The sequence below is a fragment of the Pseudomyrmex gracilis genome, unplaced genomic scaffold (genome assembly GCF_002006095.1).
Source record: "Pseudomyrmex gracilis isolate BER0280 unplaced genomic scaffold, ASM200609v1 scaffold_23, whole genome shotgun sequence".
Classification (NCBI taxonomy): domain Eukaryota; kingdom Metazoa; phylum Arthropoda; class Insecta; order Hymenoptera; family Formicidae; genus Pseudomyrmex; species Pseudomyrmex gracilis.
The window spans coordinates 47,834-73,270 of record NW_018020607.1 but is presented as its reverse complement, the minus strand read 5'-3'; the positions used below and the strand labels follow the sequence as shown (position 1 = coordinate 73,270).

The window sequence follows — 25,437 nt, the reverse complement described above, 5'->3', positions numbered from 1 at the left end:
TTCTCGAATCCGCCTGAGGATTTTTTCCGGGCCGGTCCTTTTTAACCGAGTTTATCGGTGTTTGATTATAATTATACAAATTGGCATCACTATAAATAGTGATTACATATTACACAAAAAAGATGATAATTAATTTACAAAACACAAGTGTTTTGTTTTTATATTTTCGCAAACAAACTTGACATTGCATAATAATTATTTTTCATAAAATTAAAAATATTAATATTAATTATCATCTTTTTTGTGTAATATATGTATAAGATATAAGATAAAAGTACCTTAATTTTTACTGTACTTAATACTCACATAATGTCTAAACTTTAGTTTGTAATCACTATTTATAGTGCAAATTTGTATAATTATAATCAAACAAGCCTATTCTGTAACTTTTAACACACGAGTCACGCAAAATATTTGTGATACATTTGTCTTGGCGAGGACAAAAATGTTTCACAAAATATCCGCGCAATGATACGTTGACCAAATTTATCGTTACAAATTGCGGAATAACAGAGCAATTAATTCAAACGATTATGTAATTATCCGCAATCGTTTTAATTGAAAGACTCACGAAATTTTGTACAAATATAAAATATAAGATTTTGGATACATATATATCTCTGTGTAATTATTTCTATAAAAAAATCATATAAATTTGAATAACATAAAAATTAACAAAAATGTTAATTAGACATTTGTTAGCGTGTTTTTATTAATAATTTATTAGTACATTATTGTGAGAGGAAAAAGACTTCTCAGTATGTATTTAAAAAAAACTGTTCTCTTATACATAGAAGATCAAAGAAACGAGAGAGAGAGAGAGACTAGTTATCGTCTTCTTTCCTCAGGATATTGTGGTCAAGAAATTCCCTTACTTTTTTTAGCACGCTAATTAGCTTCGTAATGCTTATAGCTAACTTTACGAATAATTTGACTCTCCCGATAAAAAAATATGTTGTGTACGAGGATTAATTAAATTTTCGGATCTATCTCATCTGTGATTCTAATGGAATACGGTACATCGTGTATTGTGGTGTTGCTACGAAAACAACCGCGTCGTTTAATGACATCTTTAACTAAATTCTGTTTGTACGTTGCCCATCTGAAATAAAGACCAGAATAGTGCGAGAACATATGTATAAGACTCAATATAATTATAGGAGAAATCTAAAAAACAACTAACAATTACACTTCTAGTTGAGATCTAAGAATATTAAAGAACACTGCAATTATCATACTTTCGATTTAGAAGAAATTTCTCAAACAGCTGTTCCTTAGTCGGATATTTCGAATCCATGAACAGTTTTACGCGTCCCCAGATATTAGCGCGATTGTGTTTGAGCAGCCAATATCGCGGAATGAGAAAACATCGTACTGGCGTAATCGCCACGATTCTTCGATTGAGCATATTTTCTCCTGATTTAATTAACATTTACTGTTGCAATGTTGATTGATTGAAAAACGAAAGCACAACACAAAAAGAGAGAGAACTTTAGAACTTATTTTTCTCTTACCTAAGCCCAAACACGCACCTCGAGAAAAAATGCAGATTTGCATGAAAATAGTGCGTACGTCGCTCGGATAACACAATTGAGATGTAACAGATGGTTCTCGCATTAATATTGCCGCAACATCCGTAATTTCATGCCAAGCTTGAACCTTCGGTTTTAAAATGGTCTTATTACCATAAATTATTACAATACTATTACCATAAATTATTGCTTTAAATTGCTAATAGACTTATTGATAACAGATAATGAAAAAAAATTTATTTGATCACTTGCTTTCGATTCAAGATTCTTAGTTGTCTATTGCAGAATCGTGTCGAGATCAGAAGCAAGCAAAATGTGAAAAAAAAACTTGAATGAAATTTTATTGTATGCAATTTGCATTGAATACAGTACACTAAACATACATTAGCTTCTTTTTGACATGCAATAAATTATTCAAATGCAATAAATCGGTAATTCGTTGTTTGTCCACATATGTAAAATATTTTGTGTGATTTAATTTGCATATTACGTACATTTACAACAAACATAATATCAACATATTTTCCAATGTAAATTGCGTGACATTTTTCTGATTTCTTGCTCCTACTATATAATTTTGTACAATACTATTCAAATTTATACAGTAATATTTCATTATTGTATGAATTTCAATTTTTATGTAATTTCAATTTTTTTATAATATTTTCAATTGTGGCTAAAAATAAACTCAGAAGCTTTAATTAATTAAAAAAAGAGAGAAAGTTATTTTAATTATAATAAACTTTAATTTACTCTAATGTACAATATTAATTAAATGTAATACTGTAGGTACATATACTCACAACATCCAGAAGTGTAGTGGTAACGATACTTAGTCGATCAGACTCGATGTTTATCTCATTCGATGTCTGCAACAATTGAAATAAAGTCAATCAAACGCGTAATTCATCAATACAAGTTAATATTATTAAAACTAAAACACCTAAAGGCGTGCAACTGAATGAATAATATATCAAAAACGACGCAGCGATGAAAAAACAATTGCAAATTAAATATGACGCGAGAGAAAACTGTTTTCATTAACACCACATACTTCATTGAATGTGTTATATAATTTTGCTTCGGTTAATTTCAACTTGTCAGAACTCGCAGGTTTTTTCGATACTGTTCTGAGTTCTTGCGGACCGGGACTATCAGCATTGTACAATTCAAATTGCGCTCCGTGATAAGAAGAACGCTCGCGAACAAGCAGGTGCTCGATAAGACGGCACTCGCCATGTAGAATAAAATGCACATAATTCACCATGCCTTGTCCGTCGCCCAACAGAATCTTTCAAATTAATTCGTATTTTACAAGTCGAGAAATCTTTTTGCAAAATAATTACAAAACTTACTACCGCCATTTCATTTACCTCGTTAGGTTTAAATTCCTTCAACTTGCTCAGAATGCAACATTCTCGCACGGTTTCCGCGTCCCACGTTCTAAAATAATCGAAATGAACCAACGCGTCGCGAAGAACATCCCATTCTTTTGTCAAAGTACTACGCAGAATACTGTTGAAATCGTCCTGATCAATTAAAAGCAAATCGACCGACGCTAAATATACAAAACAAAAAAAAAATATTCAAATAACATATATGACAATCGTGTATTAATACGCTATTATTATAGTTTCGCGATTTTTACTAACTTTTACTAACTACCGTTGCTGTTCTCGGTATCTCGTGAAACAATGCAACTTCACCAAACATGTCTCCCGACTGCAGTATTCCCATATCTACAATTTTCTCATCGCCTAATAAAAGACACTTTTATTATTCGTTTCTAATTTGCGAGAAATTTGTAGAAAATTAATAAAAAAAAAAAGCACGTGATGTACAAATTAAAATATTGCAAAGAACATAAGACACGTTGTTTATCAGTGACTTTGAGACGTTTTATTTTTATTAAATAAAATATGAGTTTCTTATTTGAATTGTTTGTTTTATTAAATATATAAAAATTCACATGCGGCTTTTCTCACCTGTTAATTCGTCAATCTCGACTCTTGACAAACTAACTTCGCCATTTATAATGTAATAGAGATTTACCGCTTTGTAACCCTGACGAACTATTGTCCGACCAGCCGGTAAATATTGATACATGCATACCGTTGCCAAATCTTCTCTCAAATTCTCCGGATATTTTGTGTAAGCGCGCAATTGTCTTATGAGATCGTATATGTACATCCTGTCTACTCTGGATCTCAGAGACGGTCTCACTAACAGTACCGATCGATCCTTGAATCAATGTATTTTCTACTAATATACGCATTACGAAATTCTGACTTTTTATCTGTTTATTTTTATCTTACAATTAGTTCTTTTTAGATCTTGCGAGTGCCTTGCTCGAATACCTGTAACTTAAGTTTTGTCTCTAATTTATACTCCTTTCGGGTAGCCTCTCTGATTCTAACTGTCACGTCGTCACTAATTTCCTCGATCTCCGGATCTCCCATGATCCATTCCATATATTCCATAACGCGTCGTACCGCCGATCGAAACAAATAACGACCTCTCAATCTCTCGGGCTAAAATATACTCAAAGAAATTCTAACATTTTTGAAAATACAAAACGATCTATAACCCTAAAATTAGTATCAATTTCTTGAAAAGCTTGCAATATACACAATTTTATATGTTTCGCGGGATATGATATGTATAAATTGTAATCTATTACGTAATGTATTATGTAATAAATTATATAATTGTATTAATTATATTTTGAAATGTCGTGGCAATCATTGTCTCACCCTCAGCAACAGCAAAGTCTTTCTTGCCAACAATTTGCTGGCGAACGATTGTCGCAAAGTACTTTTCCTTGCTTTGTACAAAGACATTGTGTTAAAAACCCTCGATTAACTCTTGTAAGTAAAATCAACGTTAATTTTTTTCACAAACACGTGTGCACAACACGTTGTCCATAATGTCTAGAACGATCACAAAGTGACGTTTAGTTACGCGACTTGTTTGATCGATCATTTCACACAAACTACACAGCATTCGGTCGACTATTTAATTTTAAATTGCGGTCACAACGTAATCAATCGATTATAATTATCTTAATCGTAGATTTAAAAAAAAGTCATAATTATTACTATTTTAATTGTTTTTTTATTAGAAATTCTTGAACTCGCCTTAATAAATATTCTTATAATAATATGCGCGTAATACTTACATCAATAAATTGAAGATACTTCGAAAAACAATTTTTATTTGCGATACTAGCAGCACTCGATGTGAGATTTCCTACTAGTCATTAAACTATTTTCTTATCATATATATAGTAATGTCTCAACTCTCGGAGACGCACAGTTACAATAAAATATGTGTCCCTACTTGGCACATAGAAGCAATCAATATAATTTTTTTCTTTTTTTTTGAAGAGTGATATCATGCCACTCATAATCAAAGTACTCAGTACAAAGTTCTTGTTTTTATTTTATAGTGCTTATACAGCAGAATCCTGCTGTAAGTTCAGATCAAATGATATTTGTAGCACAAATGGATATGAAAAATATGCACAAGTATTGAATAAAATAAATTCTTTTTATGTTTCGCTAATTCGATATTTCGAGAAATCGAGAGAATTAAAATATCGCATCACGATACTATATATTTAATTTTGAGCGCATTTTTTTACGCGTTTCTATCTTCGAATACAATAAGTGCTTAATACAGTGCTTATCTTGAAACGATAATAACGCGAAAAATACAGGAACAATTCGAACTTGTATTTGTTCGTGTCGCGCGCCGGCTATTTTGGGGGCAAACGGCCGCAAAACTATTTCGCCGTAAAACTCATTTGTTATTGCTACCGGCGCGTGCGCGATGTTAATTATGTATTATTCCGAACACCCGACACTTTGTAGCACATATGTATTATTATGTATTAACGATGTATTTATACGCAAGAATTGCAAGAAATCTGTCAATTTGAAAGAAAAGTTTACTTCGCGTATTGCGTGTCTATCTAGGGTGCGTTTAGTTTGGGCGCTTTCTCGCTTAAAAGCAGGTCAATGTCGTTCACTTTGGCGCTCATGAAAAGCAAACGACGTCATTGATTACGTCATATCTTTAGCTTACAAGCGCTTATTCTATCGAGATAAGGCAGTTGAAACGTGAGCGCTTTGTTTAAAAAAAAAAAACACTCTTGCTCAATAGCAAAATAGCTGCGGATAGTTCTAAACTTTGAAAACATGTCTTTCAATGCAATGACAAAATACCGGTTATGTTAACGGATATGACAAATACATATACAATTCTGGTATCACCAGATGAAGCAAAACATTTAGAAATTGGTAAGTATAGTATTTTTTTTTTATTCTATTGTTGTGTTGCTTTTTTACATATTTTTGTGACAAAGTGATTATTTTGTTTTAGACGATACTTTTGCAAATACTTTGCTGCAAAGTAAAATATACTCGTAAGCGTTCAAACTAAACGCACCCCTAGAGTGAAAATATATCGAAATGCGATTCTCGAAGTCAACCTGCGCGCGTAATTCAAACGCTTGTTCTATCGACTGAAGATAACTCGTTTTATCAACCGAACATAGCTACGTAGTTCACAAGCTATGCACATCTCGACGCTAATAGTATTATTTCGTTTAAACTTACGTATATAAATGTATAGATTATAGATATACGCAAAGTGTACGATTTTTTCTTGTTTTATTTAAACAAACAAACGGGCGTAAATAAAATCAGACAAACAGATTTGGATTCAATATATCAAAGTATCTTATTTGATGAAAAATTTACACAGTTTGCAAAATTATACGTTGATAATTTTACTAATTGAAATTGTTATTATGTTTTTTTTTTATTAGACATTTTATATCTTAAAAGTTTAATTGTTGTCACGTAATGTAAAGTAATGAAATATTTTTATTGAAAAAGTGATGTCAGTTTGCAATAAATTATCGCTATCAATCCAAAGAAAATTGTATATGCAACAATATGCTTGTCAGAATGTTTATTATGCATATTTGTAAAACAATTGCTTATGACGCAATAAAGATAAATATTATACCATTTGGCAAAACGTCAGCAGTATGTACGCGTTTATGTGTCAACGCAACTACACGTACATATATTTAACAGTAATCAATTTCAAAGAATCCCCGTATACTCTGTAGCTGCGTTCGGGGAACGCGTTATCTGCGTTATTTTTACGTCATTTTATCCTTGTTTTACATTCAATTATCGATAGAGATAGAATGATATAATAAACGCACTTCCTGAACGTAGCCCGCGTCATTTGGTATTCGGTGCTCGGCGTACGCAGGTGGGGTATTGATCTCATTTGATGCTGGCGGCATCCACGTGGTCTCCAACGTGTAGTGATAATCTTTAATCAGTGCTATTTGCAATAAATCCAATTACAATGGTAAGCACGTATTGACGAATAGACACAAATTTCTACTGTGAAATATATTTACGATTTATACGCACATAAGTTGAAATCACTGTGTTCTGTCATAACCTTTTTGCCGGCATCTGTTGGTCAACAAGAATTACATCAGTTTTTTATTGTTACAAAATATACAAAAAGAACTCGTATATATCGTACACTGTTTTGTGTATCTGTCGTTTGTATAGTTGTATGTAGATAATTGTTGAAATGTTTAATAAATTATTAAGGGTATTGTTTTATGTAACAGACAGCAGAAAGAAAAACATTTAAAGTTGAATTTCTTCAAAAAATTGAAGAAGACATTCAAAGAAAATGGGAAGCCGCAAAAGTGTACGAGGTGGACGCTCCTTCGGGAGATGGTGAATTACCCGAAAAGTATTTTTCAACTTTTCCTTATCCGTATATGAATGGACGCCTTCATCTAGGTCATACATTTTCACTATCTAAGTGTGAGGTACATCTTGATAATTTTATATTTATGCATATTTTTGTTTTAGCATGTTTAATATGTAAATAAACTAATGACTATATATTTGTATTAGTTCATTACTCGATATCATCGTTTGTTGGGAAAGAAAGTACTCTTTCCCTTTGGTTTTCATTGCACTGGCATGCCTATTAAGGCGTGTGCTGATAAACTAAAAAGAGAAATAGAAGAATATGGTTACCCTCCAGACTTTTCTAAAAGTGAAGATAACAAAATGACAAAAAAAGAAAGAAATGATGATATTATTGCGTTAGAGAATAAGAGTAAAGGGAAGAAGGTAAAACCAAATATATATTTTAATGCACTTTTATTAAAAAATAGATATTCCTAAGAATGCTAATTGATTGCTGTTGATATTAGAGCAAAGCTGTTGCCAAAGCAGGCGCAGCAAAATATCAATGGCAGATTATGCAATCTCTTGGCTTGAAAGATGAAGAAATTAAAAATTTTACTGATGCTGCGTACTGGTTGGATTTCTTTCCAAAATTTGCTGTGACGGATTTAAAATCTATTGGTCTCCATGTAAGATTTGAAAACTCGTTTATATTTACGTGCTCTTTTTTTCCGTGAATTATTTATTTGAATTTTGAACACTCTTTTAGGTGGACTGGAGAAGAACGTTTATTACAACGGATGCAAATCCGTTTTATGACTCTTTTGTACGCTGGCAGTTTCTACATTTGAAAGATAGAAAAAAAATAATGTACGGAAAGAGATATAGCATTTATTCACCAAGAGATGGCCAACCGTGTATGGATCATGACAGATCTTCAGGAGAAGGCGTTTTGCCACAAGAATATACATTGATTAAACTAAAAGTGAAATATCCCATGAAACTCGAGTAATAATTTTTTACATTATCTCAAATCATTCCACAACTCACTTTTTAATAAGACTTGTAAAATTATATCAAATTTTGTTTTAGCAATGGCTTCAAAGGAAAGTCAGTTTACCTTGTGGCCGCAACTATGAGACCAGAAACGATGTACGGTCAAACGAACTGTTGGGTGCATCCGGAAATAAAATATGTAGCATATAATTTATTAGACGGAGATATATTTATTTCGACAGAACGTGCAGCAAGGAATATGTCTTATCAAGGTTTTTTTCAAACAGAAGGAAAAATCGATATTGTTCGGGAATTCCTGGGCAAGGTATCTAATCTAGTCTCATATGTATAAGAAAGATTAATTGTTCTAGTTTCTAAATAATACAAAATTTATAGGAATTGTCAGGATTGGAACTAGAAGCTTCTCTCACAGTTTATAAATCAATATATGTACTGCCTCAGTTTTTTGTAAAAGCAGATGTGGGTACTGGCATTGTAACTTCTGTTCCTAGTGATTCTCCTGATGATTACATAAACTTAATAGAACTGCGTGATCAACCAAAGCTTAAAGAAAAGTTTGGAATCACTGACGAAATGATCCTTGAGCCAGTAAGAATAATGCAAATTGATTTAAACAAAAACAACAAAGAATCTAGAAGTACTTTTTATATATTTTTGTCTGTGATCTTAGGTTCCAGTTCTTGAAATTCCAGATTATGGCAATTTAACAGCACCAACATTATGTAAGGAGTTAAACATTAAAAGTTCAAACGATAAAGAACTGCTTAAAGAAGCGAAGACGCAAGCGTATTTGAAAGGATATTACACGGGTGTGATGCGAGTAGGAGGCCCTAAATATGAAGGTAAAATGGTACAAGATGTCAAGAAACTTGTTCAGAAAGAACTGGTCGACAATCGCCAAGCCGCGATCTATTACGAACCGGAGAAACCTGTTATTTCGAGATCAAATGACGAATGTGTAGTCGCCTTGTGCAATCAATGGTATTTGGATTACGGCGATAAAGAATGGAAGAAAACCGTACGTGACGCATTGGAACGTCTCAATACTTTCCACGAAGAAGTTTTTAACAATTTCAACATGTGTTTGGATTGGCTACACGAATACGCATGTTCCAGAACATATGGACTTGGTAAATAATGTTTTGTTAAATTTCGCATTAGTAAAATCACATTTCGAACTCCCAGATCATTCCCATCTTTCAACTTTAGGCACCAAACTACCGTGGGATGAGAGCTGGTTGATAGAATCTCTGTCGGACTCCACTATATACATGGCTTATTACACAATAGCGCATTTCCTGCAAGGAGGAACCTTTAAAGGAGAAAAACCCAATGAATACAACATAAAGTAAGAATTAACATTAAAACGTTACATATTCAATATGTGATTCGATAACATATGCCTTTATTCTTATTAGAGCCAGTGATATGACTCCGGAAGTATGGGATTATATCTTTTTCCGAGACGCTAAACTACCCACAAACACTTCAATAAAAAAAGAAATTCTAGATCGTATGAGAAACGAATTTAGATACTGGTATCCGGTAGATTTGAGAGTGTCAGGGAAAGATCTGATACAGAATCATCTTACGTTTTATCTTTACAATCACACAGCGATATGGCCGAAGGAACCTGAAATGTGGCCGCAAGCAATAAGAGCAAATGGTCATCTGCTATTAAATTCGGCGAAGGTACCGATATATAATTAGTATCTAAAGATATTTTTCTCTCTTATACAAAAAAAATCTTTTATACAAAAGTTCCATTATATCAATACACACACAGATGTCAAAGTCAGAGGGCAACTTTCTAACGCTTGAGGAAGCTGTAAGAAAGTTTTCAGCCGATGGAATGCGTCTCTGTTTGGCCGACTCTGGTGATTCTATACAGGATGCTAATTTCGATGAAAATACAGCCGACGCGGGAATTCTTCGACTGTACAATTTGATACAATGGGTCAAAGAAGTATTGTCTACGAAAGATTCCTTCAGACACGATGAACTTCATACGTTTAATGACGAAGTATTCGAAAGGTATCTTATTTTTTTTTTCTATAAATTTTCTCTATCACTGTTATGTACAGAACTTAACTGGTATTTATCTGATGTAGTGAAATCAATCTGAAAATAAAAGAAACTGGGAAGCATTATTCGAACATACTTTTCAAAGAAGTATTGAAAACGGGATTCTTCGAGTTTCAAGCAGTCAGAGACAAATATTTGCAATTGAGCATACTGGATGGTTACAGTTGGAAACTTATTATGAAATACATAGAAATTCAGGTCATTCTTCTATCTCCTATTTGCCCTCACGTTTGTGAACACATATGGGAACTTATTGGAAAAGTAAGTTTCACATGCTGAAATTTTTATCGATTGATTAATTGATTGATTAAATATGAATGTGTGATCAACAAATGTGATTTATCAGGACGGCAGCATATTAGACGCGAGATGGCCCGTCGCGGGAGAAATAAACGAAATTTTAATAAAATCATCTCAATATTTAGAAGAAGCCGCTCACACATTTAGAGTTCTTTTGAAAAATTATCTAACACCGCCAAAATCTGCAAAAAACGTCAAAATATCAAAACCTGAGCAAGGAATTATTTGGGTGGCCAAGTCTTATCCTTGTTGGCAGAGTATCATTCTCACGACGATGAAGGAAATGTACACTGTAAGTCACAGTAATAACATAACGCGACAATTAGACTATCTTGAATTGATTTCTTTTTATCTTCTATTATATGTGATTAGAAAAATGATGGTAAGTTACCAGAAAATAAAGTACTTGCTGTGGAGTTTGCGAAGAAAAGCGAATTGAAACAGTATCAGAAAAGAGTAATGCCGTTTGTACAATTCATGAAGGAAAAAGTGGCGGATATTGGTGTGAAGGCGTTAAATTTGACGCTTGATTTCGACGAGTTCGATGTACTTGAGAAAAACAAAGAATATCTCAAAAAGACGCTAAATGTAAGCACTTACTATTCTCTTGTTCGTCATTATTAGTGTGTATATGTCAAATATTTTTGTTGTTTGTTGTGTTAGCTCAACGATATTGTCATAAAATACACGGACGATGTAGATGCCCCGGAAAAAACAAGGGAACAATGTTGTCCGGGTACTCCGTACATGAGCTTTCATGAAAACAAAGATGACAATTTACTATCCGTTACGTGCATTAATCCGCAGGTTTTCACTAGCTTATTTAGCTTGTCCATTCAAGTTGCAGAAGGCGATACAGTTGCAACTGTCGTATCTAAAATCGTGAAACAAATTCCGCATATAAAGAGTAAGTAAGATATAAGTGCAATTAGAAAATTTATTGACAATGGCAATTAGTAATCAATGTATTTCTTCTCTAGATCCTGTTTCAATCGTGTTGTATCGATATGACGATCCAGTTTTGGGACCAAGAGTTAAACCGACAATAGACGACATACTGAAAGGAAAAACCGAGATCCCATCTGATTCTGTATTTCACGTAAATATGGAAACGAAACGTCTTGAAGTTAACGTTGCAGGTAGCACATATTTTATAGGAGAATACTTAATTTATATCAGTAAATATCTCTAAAAGTTTTGCTTGAAGTAAACGATTTGATCAGAGTGAAAAAAAAAAAAAAAAAGATTTTAAGTACATAAGCAATTATTTATGAAAACATTATTTTATGATCCTTTATTTGAAAAAATTTGAAAAATGAAGCGCTAAAATTTATTTGAGCAGTATTTCGTAGATCTACAGGTATGTGTATTTATTAGTTAAAAATAATATTTTATTTTGGTGTCAAATTAACTCTTAACTACGCGAGATGTGTCACTAAGTGCGACTATAGTGTATTCTCAAAAGTGTTTGTTTTTTATTTTTCATCAAGATTATTTTATTATTTTTATTCTTTTCTTTCTTTTGTAAAATAAATTTTTTGTTACATACACATGTAATGTATAAAAGTGTTTCAAATATATAAATAAAGAGATGTTTATATATTATATATTATAAAAAAATTAATGAGATACACTTAAAGTAGTTGGGAGTTAAGAACATGACATTTTCTGCAGTATATGACACGTCATGACTCAAGATTAAAACATTTGTGAGAGTTTTGTATAAATGTTTATTAATAAAAAAAAATTTTTTTAAATATAATGCTTACTTGTATTATAATTTAGCACTTTATACAATATATATAATGCTTTATTTGTATTTTGTTATGTTTTGTACAAAAGACAGTAAAATCTTAGTTATGGCACGTGACAGTATCAAAACACGAGCAGTTTGCTCTATAAAATCGTACAATGTTACAAAAAGCGTGCGTATTCCTATTGTCGTGAAAATCACATAGAATTCTTAATAATTGTTAAATTAATTTATTTCTATGTTGTTTTTGCCGTTGATCCACTTTGGAGCGTATCTGTTTGATATCGGTAGCATATGTTCTACAACATCCGCCTATGTAGCGAACGCCAAGATCCAGCCACTCGTCGATAAACTCGCATAAAGGAGGAGTCTCTCCCTCTTTCATCCATCCCTCGGATATTATATACTTTTCTCCGCTGTTCGGGTAAACCACCAACGGTATAAAATCGTCCGTATTGTCTTTATTGATATCTTTCAGCAGAGTAGTGACGCGCTGCGGAGCGATGCAATTAACACCGATCGCTAATATTTGTCCAGGTAGCGCGTTTTTGTAACACCTCATTGCGGTCTCTTGAAAGTTGCTGCCATCCGCTAAGCTCTTACCGTCGTCTCTACACGAGAAGGACAACCACGCCCGTGCATCCGGAAATTCTCTCAGAAGATCGATCACAGCTTCCGCTTCGCGCACGCAAGGTATTGTTTCTAACGCCAGAAGATCAACGCCTTCTTCCAGTAATACGCGCACACGAGGTCTGTGCCAGTCGACCAAAAATTCTCGGGACACTCGTGTGCCGTACGAGCCCGTGTACTCCGAACCGTCGTGCAGACAAGCCCCGTAAGGTCCGCAAGATCCAACAATCAACGGTTTCCGGTTCGTCACACTTGCATCATCTTTTATTTCACGTCTGTACACGTTCACTGCATCTTTAGCGTAACTGACGGCGTTGCGAATTATCTCGAGACTCTCGTTCTCGCTGGCGCCTAGATATTTTACGAAACCGTCGATTGTCGCTTGATACGTGTTTGTCTGTATGATGTCGGCGCCGGCTCGTAAGAAGTCCAGGTGAGTAGCGGAGACGGCGCCCGAGTTCGTGACAAGAAAACGCGCCGTCCACAGAGGATCCCCATCGATCTTTTCGCCTACGTGAGTGGCCAGTTGAGTGGCAAATCCTCCGTCCAGCACTTGTATTTCTGACATTATACTTTTTTACAGGAATATGATTATGTAAATTTGATTTCTTTCAAGTTTACCAGTTACCAGTCAACGAATATAAAAAGATCGCACGGCGAGACGTCTCGATCGCTACGATTTCTCCGCGACAGTACAAAACCTGATTAAACGCGTGGACTTTATACGAACAGCGGAGACAACTGTCGGAGAAGATTTCTTATCATTATCTACGAGGATACATTTTGATAATTTAATCATCTGTAAAATGCGTGTCGCCGCATGGACGGCGAGGAGATATTGCAAAGTCGCATCTTCCGCATTGCGCACTGCGCATGTGTTCTGGATCGTTGCGTTATTTACACATATGCAGCTGATGCAACATAGCTGTTTTATTGGCAAGTATTTGGAAGATGAAACAAGAAAACACAATCGAGTAAACATTTTTAGCTTCTCTCTCTCTCTCTCTCTCTTTCATTTTTTTTCTTTGAAATTAGAAATGCAATGCAACGGAACTTTTTGACGGTTATTTATGTTCATGATGAGCACTGAAGTGCTCTATCGGTTCTTTTATTTATATAATACATAAAATTATCATTTGTATTTACAGATTGACAGGGTTCGGAAACGCACAAACTCATGTGCGCACGTATTCAACTCATGAATAATAATACATCTCATGGCTCATGAGTCATTTGGTAAAATTCATGTGCGCGTACGTTCAGATAAGTTGCTATGGCACATAAATAACAAGCGTTTGTAATGCACACTTTCGGCCGCGTGCGCCTTTGAGTGCTTAAAGAATCTCATGAGAGATATAAGCATTCTTATATCTCTCATAAGATTCTTTGTATCTATTTCTTGCTGATTATCTCTTCTGTGTGGGTGTGTGTGAGAGAGATTGCTTATCTTTAATCACGACAGCTAATAATGTAGCTCGCGAGGCTTACATTGATATCCGTGTAAAAATACGTGTGTATAAAAATATACAAGTTTCGCTGCATCATTTCATCTCATGATTTCCGAATGGAATTGCATCAGTTTAATCGTGAAGGGAGAGAGTGTTACATTGCTTTCGCGCGACACCGTTCGACTTCCGAGCGAATCGCTGCTATGTCCTCCGCGAAGATCTTGCAGCAACCACCGATGTAACGGACTCCCATGTCCAGCCACTGCGATATGGGCAGACTTAAAGGATGATCGTCCGGTACGTCGATCCACTCGCCGGTCGCGGAGTAGCTGCCGCCTCTGTTCGGGTAAACCACCAGAGGAATGAAATCCGCCGAAGCGTTCTCGTTGATGCCCTTCAGCAAGGGCGTCACGTACTTCGGATCGACGCAATTCATCCCGATCGCGACGATCTGCGACGGTAGAGCCCGGTAACAGCGAGTGACCACTTCTTGAAACTTACTGCCGTCAGCCATGAGTTCGCCGTCTCGGCAGGAAAACGAGAGCCAGGCGTGTGTGCTCGGAAACTCTCGCAGCAGCTCCAGCAGAGCTTCCGCTTCCTCGACGCAGGGTATAGTTTCCAGAGCCAGCAGATCGACGCCGGCATTCACTAGTGCCTGAACACGCGGTCTGTGCCAGTCGGCGAGCTCCTGCCGAGACACGGTCTTCCCGTAGAACCCGGAGTACTCCGACTTGTCGTGCAAGTAGGCGCCGTAGGGTCCGCAGGAACCCGCCACCATGGGTCTTTCTTTTTCAGCACGCTGTTCGGAACCTGTTTCCTGAATGTAAACGTCCACCGCCTTCCTGGCCAGTGACACTGCCTTTGCGAGCAAGTCCAGGCTCTCGCGTTCGCTTATGTTCAAATGCTTCGTCAGTCCGGGCACAGACGCCTGATAAGTGGCGGTCTCGATGACGTCGGCGCCGGCACGCAGAAAATCCAAGTGCGTAGCATACACGGCTTCGGGGTTAGTCGCGAGGAACCGTGCGGTCCACAACGGATGATCCTTGCCGGCAATTTTCGCGCCCACGTGGCGCGACAACTGTCCGGAGAAGCCGCCATCTAGGAGTTTCACGGTCGCGGTCATTTTTCTTTTGCGACACCCACGTGATCGTTGCGAATTCGCACGACTCTCTGAAGAAATGAGAGCGACTAGATGTTAAATTTCTTCGATCAACTTGGTAGAAAAATTGAAAACGGATATCTCACGTACGAATTTTGAGATAACTCAAAGCCACCGGACTGGTTCGATCAGAGCGAGTATTCTTTTTCGTACGAGACCTTGAAAAGAATGAATAACTGTATATACAAAAGGTTGTCCACTATCGTAACGTTTAACACACTGACATTTCCCCCACTTTAGAGCAATTGCGACTGTTTTGCAGTGTCTTCTGCGGTGACACGACAAAATCTGTTTAAGCTTTCTCTCTCTCTTTCTCTCTCCAAACAACACATTTCTTATCATTGTCATTTTAAATGATGTGCGGATTTGAAACTATTATCACAGTGATATTGCAACTATACGGCGCGAAATCGATGTTTATATGCAATATCACTTTTTTTTGTTTAGAAACGTAAACTAATTATTTAACAAACTAAATCACAAGATCAATGAATCTGAACGACTTTGTCTTCAAACTTAAATTTAATTATAATTTATAAATTGTTAAAAAGAGACGAGTAAATGACACACGTGTCGGTGAATGTGAATAAATTTTTTATTCGCTAATCACATGGGCAAAATAACAAATATCTGGGCTTTATTCTGACATTTATTTTGTATTTTATTTTTGACAAAAACTTGCAGTTTTATGATAAATATTTGATACATAATATAAATTAATGTAACTTTGTTTTTAAAAACACTAAATTTCATGAACTTCTGAATATTTAAATTATCTTTATTGAAACGTCTAAAAAACACACATTTAACTCATAATAATTATATATTGTGTATATCAACAAATCGTTATTAGTGATTTTATATTGAATAATATACAAGATATATTGTTCATAATATTCCAAGATTTTTTTCCACAACGGCATGTGGCTGTCCCATTTGTTCCCTAAATTCTGGAGTGTTAAATATATCTTCGAATCTAAAAACAAAATCAATATAAGCGAATTAGTTGTTTTAATAGAAATGTAATAATGTAACGTTTGTATGTAAATATGAAAATTTTATAGAATATAGACATCCTACCCTATGTCTTGATCACGTCCAAGCAAAACATTTCGCATAAGATTAGACGATTGTAAGAATGGAAGTCTGCCAATCTTTTCAGTGGCTTTCAATTCCATTGCCAAACGCAAAGGTGCATGTAATCCTTGTGTATTTCTAAGCAATATCATGTTCATGCGATCTTGATTTTTTTGATACTGAAATATGAATTTATTTATAATATGCCGTATATAAGTTGCAAAGTTGTTTTTATTTATAAAATATAAGAAATCTTACACTTCTTTCCGAAGCTTCCAAAGGATGTGCATAACCAACACTCTGTCTAGTTGCTGATAAGCTAAACAAATATAATATTGATATAAAAATCAGATTATAACAGGAAAGAAAATATTTTACTTTCTAAGTATCTGTTGTTGTAAAACAGAACTCGATTAAATGATAAATATATATTTTCATACCCCGATATCATAGGATTGGCTACACCATAACTACTTTCTCCTTTAATTTCAAATTGATCAGGCAGAGTAGCCTGAGGGACAATTGATGGCAAACCGAAACTCTAAAATTATAAATAAATTTCAAGAAATTATACATTTTCCATGAAAATATTTTGATATATACACAATTGATTTAGAATTTTTGAATTTTTCATTGAGACACTATCAAAACTGACTGTCATCATTACCATAACCTGTCATGTAATTCATGTGTACACAAATCGTACCATATATGAGAATTATATATAATCATATATGTATAAGTATTTTGTGTATCGAGAATATTTATTACCATTTTGTTTTTCAAATCAGGAGTACTACACACTTTACAATCAAAGTATAGTCTTCTCTCTGTCCCTATACAAACGAGAATGAATAAAAAAACAACACACTTCAACAATAATTACTTGCCACACACTGCACAACTGACATGTAAAAACAGAGAGAAGACTGAAAGGCGGCCAAACCTATGAGAGAATGTGTAATCGCTTTTCCGCCCTGTAAGCCAGCGCAATGTTCATGGGTGGTGCACATTGGCAACTACGTAGTGGCCATGTCCACGAACGACTTGTCGATACGTACGTTATGTTCAAACGTGGACATGGTTTTATTCCGTGCTATGTCCACAACCGTGCGGTTTTTAAATTGTGTCACACATTTTTAACTCATATTAATAAGTAATAAAAATATGTAATGCACATCTTGATTAATTCTCTCAATCTCTCGAAATATCGAACCAGCGGTACAGACAAGAAATCTATTTTATCAAATATTGGCATAGTTCCTTTCATACTTACTGACATATAACGTAAATAGACCACAGAATATTTGTCTCTGTAAAATTTTTGTCAAGAATGATGTCACTGCATATTACTCAGTGCAAGTAAGTGCGAGTTTATAGACAAACAGTGATATTTTCACTGATTATTTGCCGAATCAGTCTCGTTGTGTGTCATGCATTGAAAGAAGTAAAAAGTGATTTGGATTATATTTATTCCATTTATAAGGAGCAGAAAACTTTGTTATTGGGTAGGTAACTTTTTTTTGGTTCTTCCTAATATATATTCTGCTAATATTATTTTATCACGTTTATAATATGTGTTCGCACATTAGATCTTAAGTATCACGTTTAATATCATCGCGTACATACGTACACGCGTATATATAGAAATTAAGAATTGATGACGTTATTAATCAGGATTTAGATGCAATTATTTCAGATAATTTGGGGAATGTGAATCATGCTGCTGCTTCAAATAATTACTTTGTTTGTTGCGCTTATCTCTGCTGTGAGATCCAGCGACATAACGCCTGCTGTATTTGGCAATGTATTGGACGGCATGCCTGCAGCTTTTGGCGATTTTAATTCTGATGAATTAACAGATGTATTCATGTTGCGCAAGGATGGCCGAACAGTGGAAATATTTCTGGCAAACGAACAAGAACCTTTGTTACGACCAGCACCTGATTTGAATTGTTCATTCAAAGATCATATAACCAGCATAGTACCAGGTGATTTTGATGGTGACGTCTTTATGGATATTTTGGTGACAACCTTCAATAAATCCCACGTACGTGAACTCACTTATGCGTATATACTGTGGGGCGGAAATGGCCACCTTAATTGTAGCGATGAGTTGAAACCATTGATAAAAATGCGCGATCAGCCTTTGGCATTGGATTACAATCAAGACATGATAATTGATCTCTTCGGTGTGGACGAGCATGGTAGAAGAGTGTTCTGGGTATTTAATGAGAACAGAACCACTCCACGTGTCATTGAGATGGAAGATGAATCAAACTCATTAGAGCGCGTGAGACAACCGCACTCGAACGCTTTTCTAGATCTAAATAGTGATTTCCTGTCAGATCTCGTGGTGACCACAAACACATATTTTGAGATATGGCTAGGTAGAGAAACAGGATTTGAATTTTCCCATAAAATCGAGCTACCATACAATATCTCAGTTGATAAAAACTTCAAGGGAGAATTCGGACAGACTTTGTACTTGGATGTCGACCTGACCGGCAAGATGGCTCTTCTCTTGCCATTGTGCTTTGATGAGGACTGTACCAGTTGCACTATAATGATGTACTTAAATGGCTGGCATAACTTGCAAGTGAACTTCCGGGATCCTAACAACGTACTTTGGGGTTTTGTGAAGCCGAATGGTCAGCGTTACACGGAGACTATTACTCTACGCGGTGGTGACTTCAATATGGATGGCTATCCGGATCTCTTGGCGACCTTGCAATCTTCCGCAAAACAGCCGCAAGCGTTTCTGTTGCAAAATGTCGTATGCAAGAACTGCGTCGGTTACAATCGTACCTTCGATATCAAGTGGCAGGCGTTAAATCCATTTTACAACAAGACATCAATGGCAGTGTTCTATGATTTCTACCAAGACGGCATCTTGGATGTAATCCTGGTAGAGAAGACGAGCAATGTCTATCACACCGCAGCGTTCAAGAACAGTTTGGATTACGACGCCAATTTCGTCAAGGTGATGGTGCTCACTGGACGTACCAACAGCATGTATCCCATCTCGCCAGGCTCACTCGGCAAGAAAAAGAGAACTTACGGCACCAATCTACCTGGACCGTCGATTGCGTATAAAACCACCACACAGGACGGTAGCCCTCGCAATGCAATTGCCGCACAGCTGCCACAGAGTGCGCATTTCTCGCTTAATTTGCCGTACACCACCTTCGGTTTAGGAAGAACACCTAACTTCGTAGACACTCTTACGATAGGGGTATGAAAAAACATTGAATGCTCGTTTCTTTCTCATAAATTTAGTCATACTGGTGTGGTAAATTAAAATTAATACTAAACAAAATTTATACTAAGATTCGATCCTTCTTATAAATACATCTAGAATAAAAAACGTAGTGTATTAAATATTGGATAATTCTCTGACACTAGCAACAAGTACAATTCTTAGCAGTTCGAATACTATCTTGATTCTTTTCTAAAAAATTTTATTTCCTCTCGACACAGGTTGGCGGTAAGTCACGCGAATGGCCACAGATCATTCCGAACTCTCAAATGGTCGTGATACCAAATCCGATTGCCGAGCCGTCGAGATGGAAGGCTCAGCTCTTCGTTACACCCAGCAAGTTGATTTTATTAAGCGCGGCTGCCTTAACAGGCACCTGCTGCTTGATCACAACCATCATTCTCGCGTTATATTGGAAGGAGAGGAGAGAAGATAAGATTGAGAAGCTGCAGGAAGCGCATAGGTTCCATTTCGATGCTATGTAAAGATGGAAGGGAGACGGAAAGGAAATATTACGTAATTAATTTTTAATTAAGATATCCGTTTTCATTGATATATAATTATTTAATAAATAAATCGCGTTTATACACTATCCTACTCAATCTCGAATAAATTCTCATGGTCGCTATTTCGCGACTCTGACAGCGGACGATACACGCGTCTTTCCACCAATTGCAGAATTTTCACTTTCGAAGAACTTGTGCTGTCAGAGAGAGTAAAATTAACAATTTATTAATTCTTCCTTGTCACTTTTATTTTTTATATAAAACAACGAGACTCATCAGTGTCTTGTTTCACCTCTCGCGGACCGATGTCGTGTTGAGAGTGTGATATACACAATAACAAACGACCTTTGCCAAAGGGTTCTGTTTTTTTTTTTTNTTTTTTTNTTTTTTTTTTTTTTTTNTTTTTTTGTTTCCTTCTCTTTGGTCACTGCGCGTCAGTACCCGTTATAATACATTTTCGCGGTCGATCTACGCTAAAAGGAATGATTCGCTATTGACATCGATCGTTTTTTATGGCAGGGTTCAAGTCGTTGAAGTATGAATGCGCCATCGCGTCCTCAGCTGATATTCGTTGAGCCGGGTTACACACTAACAATTTCTGCACAGAAAGATATAAAAAAACATAATAAAATTAACAAAGCTTGATATGACAAAAAAACCGAAACTTGCAAATGTCATATTTTTGGAATATTAAAATCTTGTAATTTTTCGGTACTTTGATATTTTCATTTATACACATGGCATTTTCAAGTTTACACAATCAAGATTTGACAGTAAAACTTTATCGTATTTATATTGTATGTATATACATATTATAAGAAAAATATTTGTTAGAAACTAAAAATTTCTTTGTTTCAATTATTTATATAGTATATAAGTATTTATACTTTATATGTACATGTATATCTTGTATATGCAATGTTGATTTACTTGCATAATCTAGTCTAATTAGAACTTTTCGTTTAAGGTTATTTTTGCTATTGGTATAGACAAATATAGTAATCTTAAACATCTTACCTGGAGTAAGTCTTTTCCCTTTGCATTAAGTTTGGGTGTGACTTGTGCTAATCCTTGCGTGGGATGATACTGTGGGAAGTGTTTGTAATCGGGAAGTGTTGTCAAGTCTGGCCAAGTCTCCTCAGTCGGTGTGCCCAACATTTTGAATATTCTTTTCAATTGATCGTCTACATCCGATCCGGGAAACAGCGGTCTGCCAGCATTTGCCAATTCTGTGACATTCAGGCAAAAATATCATTATGTACATTTTGTTACCTTGCGATGCAACATTATATTACTTCTTGTTCGTTCTTTTTCAGTATATAGACTGATAAATTTTGTCAGAAAGATTGAGTTTTTCAAACCATTTATACACAAAGAAATAATATACCTGCAAATATGCATCCGGCGCTCCACATGTCAATGGACGTTGTGTATAATTTTGCTCCGAAAAGAACATCCGGGGGACGGTACCACAGTGTGACAACTTCCGCGGAATAACATTTTACAGGGATACCAAATGCTCTTGCTAATCCGAAATCGGCGAGTTTCAGCTCCCCGTTCTATGAACAATTCTCAACTTGATTCGTAACAATATACAAAGAAGATAAATGTAGGTGAAAAGTGACAAAAACTGTTTTTTTTACAGAATACAGCAATAAAAAGAGAAACATAGATATGTAAACATGCTTGTAATTGCGCATCTTTTTACCTTGTTGATGAGTAAGTTCTGTGGTTTGAGGTCTCTGTGTAAAACATTTCGGCTATGGCAGAATGCTAGTCCTCTTAATAACTGGTATCTGAATTGATGTAAAATATGATAGAATTAATAAATTGTGCGAGAAAAGGGCAGGAGAAGAAAAAGCAGAATCGTCTTACAGAAATGACTTAACAACGTCCAAGTCAATCTCTCCATTTAGACTGTCGAAGTACTTCTTGAGATCTTGATCACAGTGCTCGAATACCAAAGTGAGCTTTTTGTCGCTGTGCAGCACGTCGTAAAGACGAACAATATTCTTATGCTTGAGCTCCTTCAGAAGACAGATCTCCCGCAGAGCTGACGACGGTACACCCTTGGCAACGTAAAGAGCACACGAGCGATAAGACGTTAGATATCAAGGCATCGGCCTTCGTCGAAGGGATTATTTTTGACACGACACGAGGAGAGCGTTTAAACGTTTATAAATAAAACACGAGCGATCGATTAGTTAAATTAATCGGAACGCCGGTGTCGTCGCAAACACACGCGCAGCAGGTGGGGGATTGCGACGAAGGAGATTGCTACGTGAAAGAAAGAAAGAAAGGCAAAACAAGAACCCCTCCCTCCCGGGAAAAGGGAAGAAGTTGATCAAATCACTCAGGCACTACCTACTTCATCATCATCGTCCAGTCGCACCCGCTTCAAGGCAACGATTTCATGTGTCTCGCGATTCTTGGCTTTGAACACGGTGCCATAAGTGCCTGGAAAGAAAAGAAACGCCACTTGCAGTGAGATGATAATGCGAGTGTTTAGATGTACATATTGTGTTGACAACAGGAAGAGATGTGGACCACCACCGGGTTGGCCGCGGGCAACGAGAACGTAGCGCGTCGCCGATTGACGTCAGCTCGTCCCTTTACGAAAACAACACGTTTTCACACCTCACCTTCTCCTATTTTCTCGAGCTTCTCATATTTTTGCATATTTTTGCTGATATCACGGGCGGAACGCGCACGCACGCACGCACTGTCGCGCACAGTGTTTCACCACTGTGCGCTCGCGCTCTTGGTGTTGTTGGACGTGGTCGGACGAGCCGCGTCTATCTCGCATGCGCAATTATAACAGCATCTACTAAATACTAATAACCGTATCGTTGTGTATGTAGGTATAGTATACGAGTAAAAGATACGTCACTATAATGTTACCAACAACTGATACGCATGACGACAGTTTTCTTCGATTTTTTCTACTTTTTCAAATTTCTTTATTTTATAACGCATGAAAATCAAACTCAAAAAATAGTGAGAAAGAGAAGTGGAAAAACAACACGTGACAAGGAAAAGGGTAAAAAAAAGAATATTATATATATTATATGTAATATTCTATATTTATATATAATACACATACATACGCATATATGTATATATATATATATATACCGTAATCACGTGACCGAAGTCAGTAACACCGCCGCGGTCGCGCGCCCGAGGTCAGTGATTCCACCGCAGTCACGTGACTGAGGTCAGTGACCCTCCCCACCAAGGCCGCGCGCCCGCGGTCAGTGACCCCCCCCACAAGGCCGCGCGGCCGAGGTCAATGCCCCGTCAAGGCCGCGCGGCCGAGGTCAATGACCCCGCCAAGGCCGCGCGGCCGAGGTCAGTGACCCCCCCCCCCACAAGGCCGCGCGGCCGAGGTCAATGACATTACTGTAGTATGTATATAATACATACAAATAAGAGTCATCCCAGTATATTATTTTAACGTGCGGTAACATATGCAATGCAATTAGTTTTTCGATTGTTATCGTTCAACTTCAATTGAACTTGACATTTTTGACAGATATATTTTACTTACGGGAAAAAGAAAATTTTTAATTCATTGTTTTTCAAGTCACATCATTGTCAAATAGGATTTTAATATTCAAGTTCAATTTTTGTTCAAACACTCGGGTTTAATGTTTGTTTACAATACTTCGGTATCATTTTTGTAAAGAGATAATTATGTATTTAATTTATCGCTGTTTAACCAGCGTGATTTTTGCAATGATAAACGCAAGTATTGCGTTGTATATGTGCCAACGCGTAAGTTTTACACTGTTACATTTTCTATTTTTAATAAAACGTAACATTGATGTGACGTAATATTTTTTAGTTTCTTCGAGTAATGAGAGCGCATTATCAAATTATGACTGAAGCTAAGAGATTTAATTCGATCGTAATGTATATTATACCTCATACATCACAAATTGTCTTTAGATTACATAATGTATGTGTAAAAAGTATACAAATAATCATTAGGTCTCTGAATCGCGTGCGAGTCTTGATTACATCAGTTCAAAAATATCCGAGGGGATGGATCAGGTACTTAAATTAATTAACAAACGTAATAAAATAAATACAAATAACTTAAGTTATTTCTGAACTCAAAGAACAGTTTAATATAAAAAAAAGTAGTTAAACATTATTGTAATAAATACAAATTTTGTAACCGTATAGATGAAAGAAGACATTGCTAAAGAACTGTCCATCACTGACCATTTAACAAAACTCGGTTCGAAAGTGAGTCTGTTGCTGCAGCGTTATTCTGAATTAGAGGAAGAATTAATTGAGGTAAAATTTTAATTAAATATTGTATAAGCAAAATATAAAAAATTTGTTTTCTTAATAGTTGATGCGAATGCATCACAACACGAAAAACGTGCGAATCGAGACACCGGCCGATATCAACGAAGAGGTTAAAACTGTTCTCACAACGATAAGGAAGAAACAACCTCCTCAGCAGCAGCAATTGGATCGTCTGCGAACGCCGAGGAAACTGCGAATATCGACTGTCGCTTCCGCGGGAGGTAAGAACTTTCAAGCGCAGAACGCGAATTCCAAGCATCTCACATCGCGGTCACATGATACCGCTAATCTTTCGAACGTGACGATGTCCGAAAGACCACGCACGCCTATTTATCCGGAAGTGCAATTGCTGGACGACCAGAGATTCGCGAATGACGCAAAACCCATTGGTTTTCGACCGTCTTGGCAATGCGAGGCTTGAAATAATCACCGTCCAAAATTTCTTGATTTGACAATTGTTTTCTTTTACAAAAAAATGCAGATTGTAATTGCAAAACGTCATAAATAAATGAACAATATTTTCTGTGTTTGAGAACAGATGTTTTTAGATATAAGAACTTATATATATATTTAGGTATGCGCATACAATCTATAACTAAAAGATATAACAATC

The 25,437-nt window shown here is 36.0% G+C and overlaps 8 protein-coding genes across 11 annotated transcripts; 3 read left to right on the top strand and 5 right to left on the bottom strand.

Annotated features, from left to right (window-relative positions):
• Nucleotides 1-683: 683 nt before the first annotated feature.
• Nucleotides 684-4,795, bottom strand: LOC109851980 (cyclic nucleotide-binding domain-containing protein 2-like). Of its 3 annotated transcripts, XM_020422651.1 has the most exons (11): nt 4,711-4,795; nt 4,286-4,462; nt 3,890-4,063; nt 3,518-3,773; nt 3,185-3,289; nt 2,906-3,090; nt 2,587-2,823; nt 2,336-2,401; nt 1,515-1,659; nt 1,239-1,416; nt 684-1,102 (listed from the first exon to the last, which is right to left on the bottom strand). In XM_020422651.1, exons 2-11 carry the CDS (start codon nt 4,370-4,372, stop codon nt 973-975), a joined length of 1,563 nt encoding a protein of 520 aa, XP_020278240.1. In that variant the 5' UTR covers nt 4,373-4,462; nt 4,711-4,795; the 3' UTR covers nt 684-972. The 3 variants fall into 3 exon arrangements, with proteins under 3 accessions (XP_020278240.1, XP_020278241.1, XP_020278242.1); XM_020422652.1 differs by lacking the exon at nt 1,239-1,416 and having other exon boundaries at nt 982-1,102; XM_020422653.1 differs by lacking the exon at nt 684-1,102 and having other exon boundaries at nt 1,364-1,435.
• Nucleotides 4,796-6,642: 1,847 nt separating this feature from the next.
• LOC109851978 (leucine--tRNA ligase, cytoplasmic) lies at nt 6,643-11,924 on the top strand. The gene is made up of 16 exons (XM_020422641.1): nt 6,643-6,923; nt 7,198-7,404; nt 7,493-7,714; nt 7,798-7,959; nt 8,040-8,278; nt 8,363-8,591; nt 8,663-8,875; nt 8,958-9,417; nt 9,497-9,635; nt 9,706-9,979; nt 10,074-10,321; nt 10,399-10,633; nt 10,719-10,964; nt 11,045-11,260; nt 11,336-11,579; nt 11,653-11,924. Exons 1-16 carry the CDS (start codon nt 6,921-6,923, stop codon nt 11,862-11,864), a joined length of 3,549 nt encoding a protein of 1,182 aa, XP_020278230.1. The 5' UTR covers nt 6,643-6,920; the 3' UTR covers nt 11,865-11,924.
• A 304-nt stretch (nt 11,925-12,228) lies between these two features.
• On the bottom strand, nt 12,229-14,639 carry LOC109851981 (homocysteine S-methyltransferase-like). The gene has a single exon (XM_020422654.1). It carries the CDS (start codon nt 13,621-13,623, stop codon nt 12,646-12,648), a length of 978 nt encoding a protein of 325 aa, XP_020278243.1. The 5' UTR covers nt 13,624-14,639; the 3' UTR covers nt 12,229-12,645.
• LOC109851982 (homocysteine S-methyltransferase-like) lies at nt 14,004-16,315 on the bottom strand. The gene is made up of 2 exons (XM_020422655.1): nt 15,753-16,315; nt 14,004-15,673 (listed from the first exon to the last, which is right to left on the bottom strand). The coding sequence occupies exon 2, from the start codon at nt 15,624-15,626 to the stop codon at nt 14,658-14,660; it is 969 nt and encodes a 322-aa protein (XP_020278244.1). The 5' UTR covers nt 15,627-15,673; nt 15,753-16,315; the 3' UTR covers nt 14,004-14,657.
• Nucleotides 16,316-16,424: 109 nt separating this feature from the next.
• LOC109852003 (proteasome maturation protein) lies at nt 16,425-17,662 on the bottom strand. Its single transcript, XM_020422712.1, has 5 exons — nt 17,511-17,662; nt 17,180-17,280; nt 16,998-17,058; nt 16,743-16,918; nt 16,425-16,638 (listed from the first exon to the last, which is right to left on the bottom strand). The coding sequence occupies exons 1-5, from the start codon at nt 17,511-17,513 to the stop codon at nt 16,551-16,553; spliced, it is 429 nt and encodes a 142-aa protein (XP_020278301.1). The 5' UTR covers nt 17,514-17,662; the 3' UTR covers nt 16,425-16,550.
• Nucleotides 17,663-17,915: 253 nt separating this feature from the next.
• Nucleotides 17,916-21,143, top strand: LOC109852001 (T-cell immunomodulatory protein). 2 transcript variants are annotated; one of them, XM_020422709.1, is made up of 4 exons: nt 17,916-18,247; nt 18,439-19,974; nt 20,220-20,514; nt 21,024-21,143. In XM_020422709.1, the coding sequence occupies exons 2-3, from the start codon at nt 18,460-18,462 to the stop codon at nt 20,481-20,483; spliced, it is 1,779 nt and encodes a 592-aa protein (XP_020278298.1). In that variant the 5' UTR covers nt 17,916-18,247; nt 18,439-18,459; the 3' UTR covers nt 20,484-20,514; nt 21,024-21,143. The 2 variants fall into 2 exon arrangements, with proteins under 2 accessions (XP_020278298.1, XP_020278299.1); XM_020422710.1 differs by lacking the exon at nt 21,024-21,143 and having other exon boundaries at nt 18,424-19,974; nt 20,220-20,799.
• Nucleotides 20,906-23,295, bottom strand: LOC109852002 (cyclin-dependent-like kinase 5). Its single transcript, XM_020422711.1, has 7 exons — nt 23,147-23,295; nt 22,873-22,961; nt 22,380-22,573; nt 22,213-22,300; nt 21,892-22,063; nt 21,522-21,733; nt 20,906-21,102 (listed from the first exon to the last, which is right to left on the bottom strand). The coding sequence occupies exons 1-7, from the start codon at nt 23,181-23,183 to the stop codon at nt 20,995-20,997; spliced, it is 900 nt and encodes a 299-aa protein (XP_020278300.1). The 5' UTR covers nt 23,184-23,295; the 3' UTR covers nt 20,906-20,994.
• Nucleotides 23,296-23,535: 240 nt separating this feature from the next.
• LOC109852005 lies at nt 23,536-25,398 on the top strand. The gene is made up of 5 exons (XM_020422716.1): nt 23,536-23,544; nt 24,352-24,414; nt 24,498-24,560; nt 24,696-24,809; nt 24,868-25,398. Exons 2-5 carry the CDS (start codon nt 24,364-24,366, stop codon nt 25,243-25,245), a joined length of 606 nt encoding a protein of 201 aa, XP_020278305.1. The 5' UTR covers nt 23,536-23,544; nt 24,352-24,363; the 3' UTR covers nt 25,246-25,398.
• Nucleotides 25,399-25,437: the final 39 nt, after the last annotated feature.